The sequence below is a fragment of the Colletotrichum aenigma genome (assembly GCF_013390185.1).
Source record: "Colletotrichum aenigma strain Cg56 chromosome Unknown KSG_Cg56_contig03, whole genome shotgun sequence".
Taxonomy (NCBI): Eukaryota; Fungi; Ascomycota; class Sordariomycetes; order Glomerellales; family Glomerellaceae; genus Colletotrichum; species Colletotrichum aenigma.
Genome location: NW_023500909.1, coordinates 1,232,596 through 1,249,637, shown reverse-complemented (window position 1 = coordinate 1,249,637; position 17,042 = coordinate 1,232,596). Strand labels below are relative to the sequence as shown.

The 17,042-nt window shown below is 37.5% G+C and overlaps 2 protein-coding genes across 2 annotated transcripts; one reads left to right on the top strand and one right to left on the bottom strand.

Annotated features, from left to right (window-relative positions):
- Positions 1 to 1,978: 1,978 nt before the first annotated feature.
- Positions 1,979 to 7,019, bottom strand: CGCA056_v004308 (uncharacterized protein; the record flags this gene model as incomplete). Its single annotated transcript, XM_037319563.1, has 3 exons — positions 1,979 to 2,214; positions 2,472 to 3,209; positions 5,903 to 7,019. The coding sequence occupies 3 exons, from the start codon at positions 7,017 to 7,019 to the stop codon at positions 1,979 to 1,981; spliced, it is 2,091 nt and encodes a 696-aa protein (XP_037180873.1).
- Positions 7,020 to 8,460: 1,441 nt separating this feature from the next.
- On the top strand, positions 8,461 to 9,615 carry CGCA056_v004307 (Zinc-type alcohol dehydrogenase-like protein; the record flags this gene model as incomplete). The annotated part of the gene is made up of 2 exons (XM_037319562.1): positions 8,461 to 8,626; positions 8,693 to 9,615. 2 exons carry the CDS (start codon positions 8,461 to 8,463, stop codon positions 9,613 to 9,615), a joined length of 1,089 nt encoding a protein of 362 aa, XP_037180867.1.
- Positions 9,616 to 17,042: the final 7,427 nt, after the last annotated feature.

The window sequence follows — 17,042 nt, the reverse complement described above, 5'->3', positions numbered from 1 at the left end:
ATTCGTTTGCAGTGTGGCAGTTCCAGCGGAATCAATTTCCAAAGCTAGCTACTGAGCTCTTGGATAGAACCAAGCTACAAATCCTCAGACGTACCAAGCTAGTCCCTTCTTTCTTGAGCGGTGGCAACTATCCCTCTTACACATGTTGTATTCCCATGTGTCTTCATTGCCCTCGTAAGAGCTTGGATCCAGAGATTTGAGCCACAGCGGCAAGTCCTCAACTTTGGGCGTCAGCCAAGCCTCCTGCTTTCCCTTCGCATCCTGGACCACTTCCATCTCTGAGACAACTCTTATTCCAGTTAGCATCACCTTATTTCCTTCCAAGGTCCAACGATATGTCGCCACGCATTTTTCGCACCTGGCTGTGTGGTGAGTATCAAGCTCACAGTCTGCCATGAACTTTCCCGCAAGATTGTCAAAATCGCCGCGGCATATGCAGCACCTATCCGCCAGGGGCGTTGAATGTTCCGGGCATGCATTTGAAGCCGCGGTTGTCCGAAAGCAAAGACAGCAGTTGGTGTCAAATGGATGCAACAGAAAGCTGTCTTTGAAATCCGTATGTGCGCATAGGCAATCGTTGTGTGGCTGTATTTGGCCTAGACCTTGTTTCAACAGGTCCTTGGTGACAACTTGGTTCGATTCCAAAGTACAGACCGTGAGCTTCCAGGTCGCCATAATTCTATCTTTGGGCGTTCGCAGAAGTCTTGGTGGCACATCGCCAACATTTACAAGCGACTTCTTGCAATCTGTGCACTCGAATGTTGTGTTGTCTCCGTTCTGCCGCCTCTTGTGGTTAATCGGTTCCGAGAGAGACAAGAATTTGTGGCGGCAAAGCCTGAACTTTCCCTCCCAGGCAATGCACACTGGACGTGGCGATGTATACTGAGTATTCGAAAATAACGTGCATCTATGGTTGATCTTGCAGCCGGTGCAGGGTGTCGGGTGCGGGTAGCCGTTCCCCCCATAAGGTTGGAAATATGCACTGGAGAGACAATCGCGGCAGACATCAAAGCGAAGAAGATCCCTGATACTACCCTTGTGATGGGCTGAGATGATATTCTGGTTGAACTTCACGATTGGCTCATGTGCGCTGGTGAGACTGCCGCTGTCGTGACCATTCGGCCCGCCAGCCTGTTGGGCTCGCTGGTATGGATTGTGCTTCCCTTCCTTTTGGAGGCTTGTAGTTGCGAATAACCAATTATGGCTCGTAAATATGGATGCAAACCGCGAGGAAACCTGTCGAACGCAGCAAAGTTCGACAGGACCAAGATAACAGAATATGTCGAGAAGTACATGATCGGAAAGTCAGAAAATCGGGCTGTTTTCCTGGTTCTGGGCGCGCCGAGATAGAAAAGAAGTACAATATCCCGTGCTGTAAAAGGAAAATTGGTGACTATCTTCAGATTGGTGGCGGCATCTGACGGTCTCTTGCGACAGGATGCTCTCAGTTGACTGCTCCATGACTGTGACGGGTCTAAAGGAAAATGACACGAACTGATCGATATTGAAGTCAATGAAGCGGTTGGAAAACACTTTTACAGTTTCATGGGGAAATTTCCTACGTATATATCAACACCATTGAGATATCGGAGGAGCATGTGGTCGTACGGGTAGTGATTACCCTGTTGTCGCCATATCGACCACTTTGCTTCCCACCACACAGGTCTTTTGTTTTCCCATTTTTTTTTTAAAAAAAGAAAAAAAAAGAAGAAGAAAAAAGGCAGCTCATCAAGGTTTAACTGGATGGCTCGTCTCATTTCACTTAATCTTTCAACCTGTCCTGAGGACAACAAGACATTTTCACGCCCTAGTGGATACATGTAGACAGAGCCGATAATGGACTCAAATCTGGGGGCGCTTTAATATCATCACATCGCACACTGAAATCAAGACTCTTTAGACAAGGACTAGACGTGCATCCAGGTAGAAATGCATTGCCTAGACGTACTACTAATATAGCTTCTGAGGGCTATCAAGTTCAGTTGAAAATCTTGAATGCCTCTTCAGCTTCAGCCTTCTCAACCTCATGCTCTCCAGGATATGCTCGTTCGCATGCAATCATGGCCTCCAAAAAGTCATTGTCGAAAAGCCAGTCTCGTACAAACCTTTCGAATATCTCATAACCCCAGGTTCCCCAGTGTCGGCATGCGCGTTGAATCTGTTTATCGATGACTCGTCTGCATCTCTTTCGCTGGTCCGTCTTTCGCCAGCTGGCTACGGCAATGGAAGCAAGTTCAAACAAACGAAATTGTCACCAGGGCGAGCTTCTGTCTGAAGTTTCAGTGTTCGACCTTCCAGTTGCCTCAAAGAAATTATGTCTTGCTTTATGCTGAGTGTCTTGCCCTGCTTTGCTGATGGGTGTGTGGGATCAATGAGGAGAAGTTTGTACTCCTTGATGGGGCTTTCTTGCCAAGCTTTGAGGCACTGTCTATGCTCGTCATCTTCTGCGTCCGAATCTTCGCCTGACTTACTGCCAAACTCATCCGGATCGACGCCGACGTCCGGCACAATACAGAGTACGCCATCCCTCAGACCCTGGGCAATGTCCTCGTGAATGAATAGACCATTCTGGGCACTGAGCCATTGCTCAGGTGTATTTTCATCATATATCCAGTTGTCCAGTAAGTCTTGGTGACGTGGTGTACACAGATGCCTCGCACGAACAACTCGAAAGCCTCCCCATTCATGAAGAACAGGATCCCATCGTTGGTTGCATTCGGGCGGATTGGGACAGTATGCGCCGCACATGATGTGAGCGAAGGCTTCCTCCTGGGACACGCCTTCCACTTGAGCGCCATCGTCAATTTCGAAAAAACTGATAAATTTGTGAAGTCCATCGTACCACCTATCCCTGGATCGTCTTCTTTTGGCGATTATGCTCAACTGCTTGAGAGCGAGCATTCGTGATTTGAGTTTATGGTTATCCTTCCGCGCCATCCAGTCCTCGACTCCGATGGATTCGCCGGCGGTTTTACTTTCCAGAAGCTCCTTTTGGATTTCTATCGCGATGTCTTCTGCCCATGAGTCCAGAATTTGGGCGCACATGCCCCAACCGAGACGTTCATATTCGTCCACACATACGCGGTCCCTGTCGTCAATCCCTCTTCTGGCTTGTTCGGAAACGATGATTGCTGCAGCTTCATGATTAGCTTTGGTGGGATCGAAGCCATCGTCAATCTTTGGATCAGCATGGTGCCCTGCAATCATGACTAACGACGTCAGAATGCTGTTACTGATAGTTTGTGAAGAGTTCTTTTGTGGATTTTTATATAACTAGGGATATATAAGAGGTCCCCCTTACTTTAACTACCCCCTATATATCTAACTACTTTTATTGATTACTACTTTATTAAACTATAGTATTATTTTAAGTTTTATTAATAAGCTCTTTTATTTTAAATAATTTTATTTATTTGTTTTTATAATATTAATTATTAGTTATTTTATTATTGTTAAATATTTTAGTAATACTTTTAAACTTATTAAATATTTTAAAAAAGATATTATTATAATTATCTTAATAGAGGATAACATATACTAATAAATAATAGAAAAATAATACTTCTTTGAATTTATTATAGTTTTTTTAAAAAAAAGTATTTATTTTAAAATTTATAAATATTATCCTTCTTGTTTCTAATTAACATACTTTACCAGTCAGCTGCGCACATCAGTCAGCCGCACACCTTTTCCATAACACGCTTTATTCCCAGCCACTTAAACCTTTGACGCATAATATCTTAACAACCGCAATGCCGATTTACACCTAAGAAGATAAGATCATTCTTGCTATTAAGGCGATCTAATCGACATATGCTCTAGGTTATAAACTTAGTATCTGAGGTGCTGTAAAGATATATAGTATCCCTAAAAATACTTTATGCAACAGAATAAATAATTAATTATGCTATAACTATATCTAGCCTTAATAATGTAAACTTAATTTAATTAAAAAGAAAATACTTCTTTAATATATTATTAAGTAGGATTTTAGAGGATTTCCCTTATAACTTGCTAGTATGGAAGATATAGTGAATCTCCTGCTATAGATATAGAATTGGATGCTTATTAAGAAGTATTCAGCTAAAAGGTTTATTAATTTATAGCTAACTCTAAAGACTATATTTAATTATCTATATAATTATTAAGGGGTATTTTAAGAGGACCTAGAGGTTATTTTGAAGTGGTTTATATTATTAAGTAAAATAATAGCTAAATATAGTATTAATAATAAGGATTTATATAACTTTAATAAGATTAGCTTTATAATAGGTGTTATTACTGGTTTAATAGTTATTATATATACTAATAGATATAGAAAAGTGAAATCTATTTAGCCTAATAATTATAAATAAGCTATAGTTATTAAGTGTATTAATTTAAGGGGATAGTATATCCTATTTTTTATAATTATTAAAAGGTCTTATCACCTTGTTAACTAGTTAATAGCATCAGGCTTTTTAAGTAATTAGGTAATTAAACTAACTACTAATAGATAGACTGATAATAAAATTAGTTTAGATTAAATTAAGTATTTTCAAAAGCATACTTAGGCTTATATAAAAGGTGTATATTAGATGCTTATAATTAATAGATATAAGAGCTATTTATCAGCTGAATTTAATAAATGCTATACGTAGAATAATATTATAACTATTAGTATGCCTCTATATTTATCTTACTTACTCTAGCTATTAGATATTACGCTATACTTACTTTTAAAATATATATATAGGGATGAAATTAACCTATTTATTAAATCCTCTATTAACTATATCATAAAGTCTAAGTTCTTTATTACCTTCTATAAGGCTTATAATAAGATCTTTATAAATAAAATATTAAATCTGCCTTCTATAAAGCTAATATTTTACTATAAGACCTAAATTATATAATTAAGAAACATAATATATACATCTAGATGCTTATACCTCTTATAACTAATCCCTTAACACTATTAGCCTAATAGTTATAAATACCTTCTAACTAATATAAAATACTTTTATAATTAAACTTTATTAAAACTTAAATCTTAGCTTATTAGAGAAGCTCTCTAACACTAATAATTAAAACAGTTAACCAGCTAATAAAAAGTATATAAATAATAGCATACTTAATTATAATTTTCATAGATTAGGTGTACACACTTTAGGATGCTAATATAATACTTATTAAGCACTAAAGAGCAAAAAAGATATATATTTAGCTTAAAAGAGCACTTAATATAGCAGAATCTCAGGTTATCCTGGAAGAAAAGGGCAAAAGGAAACATCCAACGCCTTAAGAAGGTGAAGATAGAGGTCTGTCAAAGAAGGGTCGGTCAGCTCAACAGCATTGCAGTATGTGCGGCAAGACAGGCCATAATATGCAAATATGTTCTAAAGATATAGAATCGTCTAGTGAATTAGATGCTGATGAGAGCTAATTGATTTTCTACGTTCTGGTTGTAAAAACTTATATGATGTTTGAAAGATGAGGAAAAGTGTGCAGCTGACTGATATATGCAGCTGACTGGTAAAGTATGTTAACTAAATAAAGTTATTACTATTTTTAAAGTAGTTATAAAAGTAGTAAATATAATATTGCTTTAGTATTTTAGTATAATAAATCATAGTAATAAAAAAAAAGATATTTGTTTCTTAGTAATTTAATTTTTTTATATACCTCTATAAACAGTTATAATAGTTTCTCTATAAACTATCTTAGGTTTTAAATATTTCCCTAGAAGAGTTATATAGTAGTTAATAAATTACGCCTCTAGGCGGCAAACTATAAAGAAAAAAGTTAGAAGGGAAGAAAGGGGGAATGCTGTCACTGACACAGAGCTTTCCGGAGCATGCCTGCCTCCAGAGCCTTCCCACTTCCATCACGAATTGGGAATACTTAATAGGGCACTTGCCACCTTCATTGTCATCCTCAACGTAGACCCTAATCTTGGACTTGTAATAACCATGGGTATTCTTGGATCTCCAAGCAGCAACTATAGCTGAGCTCATATAGTTCCACGACATGTATTGTGCCTTAGGTCTGAAATCGTCGCGAAAGGAAAGCATGCGGCCTTCAAGTTCCCAGAGAAACGTTACACCAAGCTCCGGATTCGCACGGTCCAATCGCATCTCAAGGCATTCATGCCAGTAGTCGATCACAACAACTTGATAGCCTTTCGCATCGTCAAATTCATCTGGTATGAGAGCCAGAATACCCTCATCAAGAGCTCGACCAATGATAGGATGCGTCAAAAGTTCGTTGTAAGCGCTGAAGATATCTTTTGAGGCTCCTTCGCCGAAAATTCTGTCCATGATATCGACCCAGCGACTTGGAAAGAGTCGGACTGGCCGACAGCGATCATGTGGAGGCCACTTGCCAAGCACAGGATCCCAGTATTCATACTTCTTTTCCGCTTTGTGACCGGCGTGGTACTTTTCTGCCAGCTGCTCCCGAAACATCTTCTCGTTTTGGTAGCTTGGCCGATAATTTGGGCTTCGGAAGAACTTCATAAAGTTTTCCTCTAGTTGACCCTGGTCGGGATCAGACTTATTAACTTGGTAGTTGCAAATGTCAACGGCTTTTTGGTGTGCCAAGTGACGAGCTTGCCATCTGTACTGTGTTTCTGTCTTACTCAGCCAGGCTCCAAAGCGTGCGACGTCCAATTCCTCGAAGTATCTTTTCTTGACGAACTGTTCGTGGGCCTCGAGTGCGATGCCTTGAACCTGAAGTTGATCGATCTGTGCGTAGGAGGACCAGAAGTCCAAGTCGTAAGACAAAGGCTCTAGTTTCTTCTCTAGGTCTTTAATTCTGTGAAGGATGCGACCGTGTTCTGCTTCAATCTCGTTCAGTGACATCGACAGGAGTTTGGACGTGTTCCAGGGAGTTTCCGATGCTGTTGATGATTGTGTTGGTACGCCATCCTCCTTATGGAGATCTGATGTCTCGGTTCTGAAGCATGTCTGCCAACTGGAATCAGATTCGGCATCACAGAGTGAATAACTTGGGGACGGCGACGGGGCACGGTCATCCATTTCTGCTCGTCTTCGTTTAATTTTGTGCTTGTTGAGTGTGTATGCCGCCCGTGATATCTATGCTTTTGCTGATAGGAACTGTGTCTGGGGACTAGATTGAGAGGGTGTATAATACCGACTGTTCCAAACAGAGAATGTACCTCCCACAGGAGGCCCAATACCCAGCCACATTTGTGGCCAACCCGGACGACTGGCCAACTCGTTCCCAGACTTTCCGCTGTGACTTCCGAGATGACAAGGTCCTCAAACATACCCCTTTGCCTTTTGCCTTTTTTCTTTGTTTTTTCTTACTAGCAATGTTCGAATTCTAGACTGGTTGGCAGTTTCAAGCTCTGTTTGTGAACGGATTTCGTGGTTCCACGCCATTTAAGTGCAGATGCTTCCAGTTTCTTATTATCCCACTTGCTCAAGAAAAGATGTGGACAGTTTGAGGTCTACGTAAGTAATAAATCGAACGCAAACAAGAAAAACGTTCCATTTCGGCCGATGTTTGGCTGCTCACGCATATCCTTCTTGCATGCTCCTAGGCCGTTGTTATGTGTCTTTCACTGCACATCAGAGATCCAACCTGTTGTTTTATATCCACGCACTTGGGATATTCGATACCCCCATGGACCTATGCGCCACTGTGTGACTGGGTCTGGAATGCTTCATTACGTAGATCCCTCCAATTCGTGGACCAAAAAACGCAAGTGTCGGAGACCCTACCCCCACCACTAGGACTCACGACTTGGAGACTTGGAGTCGGGAAATGCGACTTGGAGATGTGCCAGAAGACGCGTTTCGGACCGCGCATACAAATTTCACATGACATATAACAGATTGCTCATCCAATTTAGTCGCTGCTTGGCGCAGACGTCCTCTTGATGAATGAGGTACCTGACAAATCTATCGTGAGTCCGATCACAATCCCAGTCCCAAAGCAAAAGCACGACTTATGCCAAGGGTTTCTAGAACATTTCTGAGAAGTAAGAGTGAATAAGAATACAATACACCCCCTGAATGATTATTAGCGTGGTAATTTGACCCTGCCAGCTTTTACTACAGACCAATTGTATCTTTTTAATAAATTGAAGCTTCTATAGCAGTTTTGCTTATTCGAACGCAGTATGCAGAAAAGCGGCTTGAACAGGTAGATCGTGGGGCGATATTGAGGTAGAGGGTGTAACAATCATTCAAGGGTCTATTGTACGTTGGTAGCTGCAACACGTGTTACTGTTGAACAATGCCCACTTCACACGTCATCTGACAAATTATTCTCCTCATCACTACACATAGAATGTGCTATGAGGGTTGTAGTAAGATAGCAGAGAGTTTCACGGGTTATTAACAGGGTCGTCTTCGTCTACTGGCTATAAAACGAATCGTTGAGCAAAGGAGCTCCCACTCTTTGCGTCAACACACTTCCTCTCAGAATCAACCATCAAGCTCCAATTGCAACATGACGTTACCCGAACATACTTCAGGATGGATAATTCAGGGCACCGCACCTAACGATGGCTCGGTAGCTCTTGTCTGGAAACAAAATTTGGACTTACCGAAGATCTCCGAGCATGATGTTCTCATTCAATTCCACGCGTGGTCTCTGAACTACCCTGAGATTGCAAGTGAGTTTTGGCCCTATCAAGCCGCGTGAACAATGACATCCATAAGCTGACTGCCTTTCAACATAGTCGCCACTGGAACTTACCCCTGGAAACAAAACGACCCAGCTGGCATTCCGGGTTCTGATGCAGCAGGAGAAGTCGTCTATGTGGGCAGCGGTTTCAAGAACCTTACTAATGGAGATCGTGTATTCCCCATCTACTACCCAAACTTCGACTTTGGGTCGGCCCCCACTGTCGAGACCGGGCGAGGTGTCTGTGGTCTGGATGCCCCGGGAGTTTTCTGCGAGGACGCTGTTTTTTATCAACGCGCTTTGTCAAAGATGCCGAAGAACCTTTCGTACAAGGAAGCAGCAACTCTTCCGTGTTCGGCGCTGACTGCATGGAACGCGTTATACGGATACAACCCGATCAAGCCTGGATCCTGGGTTCTCGTGCAAGGCACGGGTGGCGTGTCGATGTTCGCCATTCAGTTTGCCCTTGCTGCAGGGGCCTCGGTGATTGCCACGACGTCCTCAGAAGCGAAGGCAGCGCTCCTTCGCGAAATGGGAGTCAAGCACATCATTAACTACAAAGAAGATCAGAAGTGGGGGGAGACTGCCCGCAAACTCACTCCTGGAGGCCTTGGCTGCGACCACGTCATTGAAGTCGGCGGGCCTGCGACAATCCGTCAGTCTTTCCAGTGCGTTGCCCGTGGCGGTATCATAAATGTCATCGGGTTCATTGCTGGACAGATTCAGGGACTAGGGGATCCGACATTCCTCGAACCCTTGGTTCGGGCTTGTGTGGTTCGCGGCGTGGAAGTTGGAAGCCGACAGCAGCTTGAAGACATGATCAAGGCCATTGAGTGTCAGGACATCAAGCCTGTTCTGGACAGCGTCGAGTTTTCACTTAAAGAGCTTAAGCAGGTCTATGAGCGAGTTTGGAAGAAGGAGCACTTTGGAAAAGCCGTGATCACTGGTATTTCAGAAGCTCGTTGTCTTGATACCTAGATTACGGGTGCTCAGTTAGTCCTATCATTATGACTTTATTCATTCCTTTTAGACAATAGAATTCATCGTCAACCTCCCATGCACCCTTAACTTAGTCATCGAGTGTTCGAGGGGCAAACAGGAGTCGACTGGGTTCTGTGCCTCTGTCGCGTCTCCACCATCCAGCTTGGCGTCGGATAATCCGGTGAAGGCACCATCGCCCAGGGGTTCTCCGGGAGTATTGCTAGGGCACCCTTTCTCTGAACATCTGGAAAGACGTCAACCCGTTTTTTCCTGTCATTCAGGAGCAGAAGTAGTGTTTGCGGATGCTCCCACTCAATGTAAGCTAGCACAGCTTGACTTTGAACGTACGAAAAATGTGACATCAACCGTAAGTTTTGACTGTTTTCTTACAATCCGAAGAGACGTCATTGAATAGATCTGAAAAGCATGCGGCGTCAATAGCTGGTCTTCTGGAATCGCATGGTTATTATCAACTTGATGCACGCGACAGTGTTGCATCGCTGCAGCGCAGCTTTCGAAGTGGGTTATAGTCTGTTGCACTGATAGCGTCTGCCCCCCTTTTTTTCCCTGCTTATGCAAAAATATAAAAAAAAGCCTATTTTACGCTGTGATACGTATTTTTCTATATTACAAGTCAAATGCGCTAAATCTATTACTAGCGCCGTAATTACTATTAATTACTATAGTTATAGTAGTCTTTAAATATATAACTATATAATAGAAATATAAAGTATATATTTAATACCTCTATAGTAGTTATTTATTTATAGAGATATTACTAACTTAATTAATTATTTTATCTTTAATATGCTTTACTAGTCAGCCGCATATATCAGTCAGCTGCACACTTTTCCTCATCTTTCAAACATCATATAAGTTTTTACAACCAGAACGTAGAAAATCAATTAGCTCTTATCAGCATCTAATTCACTAGATGATTCTACATCTTTAGAACATATTCGCATATTATAGCCTGTCTTGCTGCACACACTGCAATGCTATTGAGCTGACTGACCCTTCTTCGATAGACCTCTATCTTCACCTTCTTGAGGCGCTAGATATTTTCTTTTACCCTTTTCTTCTAGGATAACCTGAGATTCTGCTATATTGAGTGCTCCTCTAAGCTGGATATATATTTTTTCTGCTCTTTAGGGCTTAGTAAGCGCTATATTAGCATTCTGAAGTATATACACCTGATCTATTAATATTATAATTAAGTATGCTATTATTTATATATTTTTTGCTAGTTAGTTAACTATTTTAATTATTAGTATTAGAGAGCTTCCTTAATAGGCTGAGATCTAAGTTTTAATAAAGTTTAATTATAAAAGTATTTTATATTAGTTAGAAGGTATTTATAACTATTAGGCTAATAGTATTAAGGGATTAGTTATAAGAGGTGTAGGTATCTATATATATATATTAAGTTTCTTAATTATATGATTTAGGTCTTATAGTAAAATATTAGCTTTATAGAAGGCAGATTTAATATTTTATTTATAAAGATCTTATTATAAGCCTTATAGAAGGTAATAAAGAACTTAGACTTTATGATATAGTTAATAGAGGATTTAATAAATAGGTTAATTTCATCCCTATATATATATTTTAAAAGTAAGTATAGCGTAATATCTAATAGCTAGAGTAAGTAAGATAAATATAGAGGCATACTAATAGTTATAATATTATTCTACGTATAGCATCTATTAAATTCAGCTGATAAATAGCTCTTATATCTATTAATTATAAGCATCTAATAGACACCTTTTATATAAGCCTAAGTATGCTTTTGAAAATACTTAATTTAATCTAAACTAATTTTATTATCAGTCTATCTATTAGTAGTTAGTTTAATCACCTAGTTGCGTAGAAAGCCTAATTCTATTAACTAATTAGTAAGGTGATAAGACCTTTAAATAATTATAAAAGGTGGGATATATTATCCCCTTAAATTAATACACTTAATAACTATAGCCTATTTATAATTACTAAGCTAAATAGATTTTCCTTTTCTTTATCTATCAGCATATATAATAGCTATTAAACTAATAATAATACCTATTATAAAGCTAATCTTATTAAAGTTATATAGATCCTTATTATTAATACTATATTTAGCTATTATATTACTTAATAATATAAACCACTTTAAAATAACCTCTAGGTCCTCTTAAAATACCCCTTAATAATTATATAAATAATTAAATGTAATCTTTAGAGTTAGCTGTAAGTTAATAAACCTCTTAGCCTAATACTTCTAAACAGACATCCTATTCCATATCTGCAGCAGGAGATTCACTATATCTTCCACACTAGCAAGTTACAGGGGAAATCCTCTAGAATCCTATTTAATAACATATTAGAGAAGTATTTTCTCTTTAATTACATTAAGTTTATATTATTAAAGCTAGATATAGTCGCAGTATAATTAATTATTTATTCTGTCGCATAAAGTACTTTTAGGGATACCATATATCTTTGCAGCGCCTCACATACTAAGTTTATGACCTAGAGCATGTGTTAATTAGATCGCCTTAATAGCAAGAATGATCTTATCTTCTTAGGTGTAAATCGGCATTATAGTTGTTGAGATATTACGCATTAAAGGTTTAAGTGGCTGGGAATAAAGTGTGTTATGGAAAAAGTGTGCAGCTGACTGATATGTGCGGCTGACTGGTAAAGTATGTTATACTAATTAACTCATAAACAATATATTCTATTTTTATAAGAGATTAAGATAATATTTACGAAGAAATAAAAAAGAATTTAATATACAACTTTATATAGTTATTTAGTATATAGTTTATATAGTTTTCAATAATATAAAGGTATATTAAAAAGCTTAACATAGTTTTTAAAGTGAATAGCTTTGTTAGTTAATAAGAATAATAATTTCTGAAATAGTTTAGCTTATTTATCATCAAAAATCTATTATTACATAAATTATATTTAGTTATTAATTATTTATTATTAGCTAATGTATATTTATAATTTATTATATTAGATATATTAAGAAAACTATTAAATAATAACAATAATATAATAATACTTAGAATATTAAACTTATAACTATTAGTAATTATAATAATGTTACTATTTCAAAACTAAACGATCTATAGATTAATAAACATTTTTAGCTATACTAAATAAATAATTCAATAATATAAATTATAATAAAATATTATTAGTGAAATATAAAGATATAAGAGGTATTACTAAAATTTAATACAGAATAGAAATATAATGTTATATGATGCTTTTTAAATTACTATAATATTATAGTAATTTATCTCTTAAAAGGGTATAAGATTTCTTATTTAAAACTTTTAAGATTTAAATTAATTATTTAATAATTAGTTAATAGTTAAATTTATCTAGTTAAATAAATAAGAAATCTATAATTATTACTATTTAGTAAAATGATAAATTATAATATAAATATTTAGATTATATATAATAATATTATTTTAATTAACATGGTTCATCAGTCAGCCGGCCAGACCAGTCAGCCAGACGTTTTTTTCTAAACACTCTTACGTCCAAATCACTTAAACCTTTAACGCATAAAATCTTAACAACTATAATGCCAATCTACACCTAAGAAGATAAAGTCATTCTTGCAATTAAAGCGATCTAAATGATATGCGCTGCAGGTAATAACTTAAGCATTTCGCATGCTGTAAAGACTGTCACAGGCTAGAGCCTGGATTGATATCTCTGGCTTCGCTGGAGCAGTTACTGAGATCTAGCTCTGTTGGACCCACTATTCTGCTGCAGTACGCCGCCTAACCCAGCCTGCTTCACTGCTGTTAGGTGCCTACCCTTATTAAGTCCTTTCTTCCTTCTTCAGCTTAGAATAGTTAATTAATAGCACCTCTACGTTGAATAAGCCTAGGGGCTAGCCTTTTACATATTTTAAGCCTAACAACAAAAGATGCTTATAAAACCTCATAAGAGCGATATAACCGATTTACTAGAGGGTAGCATAATAAGAAGACGCTATATAAAAACCTTATAAGTGCAACATAATAGATTCACTAGAGGGTAGCGCAAACGATATAATAACTGCAGAGATTAACTGCAGGGTTAATAAAGCGGTTAATATAAGCATATATTCTCTTCAGGACTTGATAATGCAGCTCTTAATAGCTCTAAATCGGCTTATGTTAACAGATAGAGCAACCCTTATGCTGATTATAAGCAGCATACCTACCCTATCTACAGCTGATATAACTATATAGGTAATAAGCAATAGTGTTATTATAATAGTGGCTAAGCCCTATAAACCAACCTCAACTAGACAACTGAGGCTAATGCTTCTTAACCCCCTAAAGTTTAATAGCATAAGATAATAGTTTCTATAGTAGGCTCTAGAGATAAACTTAAAGCTACAGATTAACGCTGAAGCTATAGGTGGAAAAGAGAGCACGTTTATATATATCTACGCCAGGCTAGAGGGAACTACCTAAGTAATATCTTCTGCCTTCTTTGCTGATAGAGTAGCCTGAGGAGACACCTCCCTAGCTTAATTTATAGATTATCTTAAAAGAATGTATAGGGACCTAAACGCTAAAGCCTAAGCTTGAGATAAGTTACACACTATGCGGCAATAAGAGGAAGAGAGTTTTACTTCTTTCTTCCCTAAGTTTGAGAAAGAGCTTATAGTAAGTAGGGGAGGATCTTAATAAGATAAGATCAAAATTAACTACTTAGAGGGCATACTAAATTCCTAGTTAAGCAACTTATTAATAGGGGTATTAGAAGTGCTAAAGGATTACTATTAGTTTATAAAACTATTTCTTACTATAGGATCCTACTTAGATAGTAGGAAGCTTAGGGAATACTACCTTAGTTATACTTCCTAGAAAGTACTACAACCTAACTGCTAATAAGATGCAGATAGAGATATATTAATATCTAGCGTCAGCTATACTAAAAGTAAAGAGAAGATAAAGTTATATTACTAATAAAGCAGCTCCTTATCTAAAGACCTACTGCAGCTTATAAGAGATATCTATAAGTGCTTCAACTGCAACCAGATCAGCTATATTGCTATATAGTATCCTAAGCTGAAGCATTCCTATCCTGCAAAGGTTAAGAAAGCTAAGAAGTAAGAAGAGAGCAGTAATAAGACTCCTATAGAGGATCTAGGAAGCTTTAAGGCTAAAGAGAGCTTAGGAAAAGAGTAACTCCACTATCAAGTTAGGCGTTAGAGGCTGAACTTAGTGATATTATAAAATAGAAGCAGTTTAGGTATTATATAAGCAGTAAGTTAGCAGTAATTACTACCTATATATATAAGGGCATTTAAGCAGACGCCCTAATAGATATAGGGTGTGATTTATACGCCCTTATTAACTACAACCTAGCCTATAAGCTCCACCTGCTAGTAGTAGACTGCTCTAAGTGAGTATTAAGCAGCTTTAGCAACGCTATAAGCGCTATAAAAGCAATAGGTGTAGTTATTTTTAACTTTAAGCTGTGCAGTTATAATAAGAAGATCTTTGTATATACTATATATAGCTTTAGCGACAATCTGTTCCTAAGAAAGCCCTAGATAGAGAGGAACTATATCCTACATAATGCTGCTGCGCAACAGATATAATATAAGAGGGGCGGCATAAACCTACATCTAAAAGGCGAGGAAGAGCTAGGATAAGTGCACTAGATCAAAGCTGCCCGCCTCCTCCTAGGAGCCCCTTTCGTAACGCTTTATAAGAGGGCATAATAACACACCAAAGGAACTACAGGATATAAAGTTTAAGCAATCAGCCTAGCAGATATATAGAAGGCTCTTATAAAGAAGACTAAGAAGGCAGACCTAAAAGCCCTCCTCCTACTAGCTATACTAGCTAAGTTCTAAAAGCTATTCTAACCTAATAAAGCTGCTAACCTTCCACTATATCACCCTAAAGTTAACTATAAGATCCCTATTAATTAGGATAGTAATAGTAATAAAGCTATATTACTATAAGGTCCACTCTATAGTATATCATGAGAAGAACTCCTCATCCTCTATAAGACCTTATAAGACCTACTTAATAAGGGCTTTATCTATGCTAGCAGCTCAGAAGCATCAGCCCTAATACTATTCATATATAAACCAAACAGAGGAATATATTTCTGTGTTAACTACTGCGCTCTTAATAAGCTTACTAAGTGTAACTGATACCCTCTTCCCTTAATTTAAGAAATGCTATAAACTATTAGCGCTACTAAGTAGTTCACTAAGCTAGATATAGTAGCAGCATTCTATAAGATCTGGATTGCATAGGGAGAGGAGTATAAGACAGCCTTCTAAATAAGATATAAGCTATTTAAATAGCTAGTTATCCCCTTTAGGCTTATAGGAGCCCCTGCTATATTCTAACGATATATTAACAGCATACTTTAAGAGTATTTAGACAACTTTATAATAATATATATAGATAACATCCTGATCTACTTAAATAGATTATAATAAGACTATAAAGTAAAAGTTAAGCTAGTATTATATAAGCTTACTGCAGTAAGGCTATATTTAGACCCTCATAAGTATATGTTCTCTATAAAGATAGTTAAATACCTAAGGTTTATTATTACAGCTAGAGTTAGTATCTCTTATAACCTTAAGAAACTAAAGGTGATTAAGGAATAAGCAGCTCTAAAAATAGTTAAGGGAGTCTAAAGCTTCCTTAGATTTACAAACTACTATTAGATCTTCATCCCAGCATACTTAGAGATTGCTGGACCCCTGATAGCTATTATAAAGAAGGGTGTCCCCTTCTGCTAGGGTAAGGAACAAAAAGTAGCATTCCAGGAGCTTAAGAGGATCTTTGCTACTAAGCCTGTTCTATATTAACTAGACCCTAAGCGTATAACCTATATTAAGGCTGATTGCTTAGGCTTTACCCTTAGAGGTATACTCTTATAAGAAGATAAGCATAGCAGATATCATATAGTAGCCTACTACTTATAGCAGCTTAATGCTGCTTAGTTTAACTATCTGATATATAATAAGGAGATGCTAGTTATTATAAGCTATCTATAAGAATAGAGAATAGAGCTATAGAGTGTTAGCCACTTTAGGATCTTATTAGACTATAAGAACCTAAAGTACTTTATGATGAAGCAGAAGCTTATAGAACAGTAAAGCTGATAGGCAGAGGAACTATCTTAATATAACTTTTAACTTTGAGATATAGTACTAGCTAGGAAGCAAAGCAGTAGTGCTAGATATACTCTCTAGATGTGAATAAGATGTACCTATATCTCTAGAGGATAAGCGTAAATAAGGTTAAATCCTATAGCTCCTCCCAGAAGCAACCGTACCCTCAGCATATATATAACGTATAGAGGCAGCATTATTAATGCTTATATTTACTGATGATGAAGAACTATAGCAACTCTGGGATCAGACCTAAAGATAAGATGAAGTCTACTAG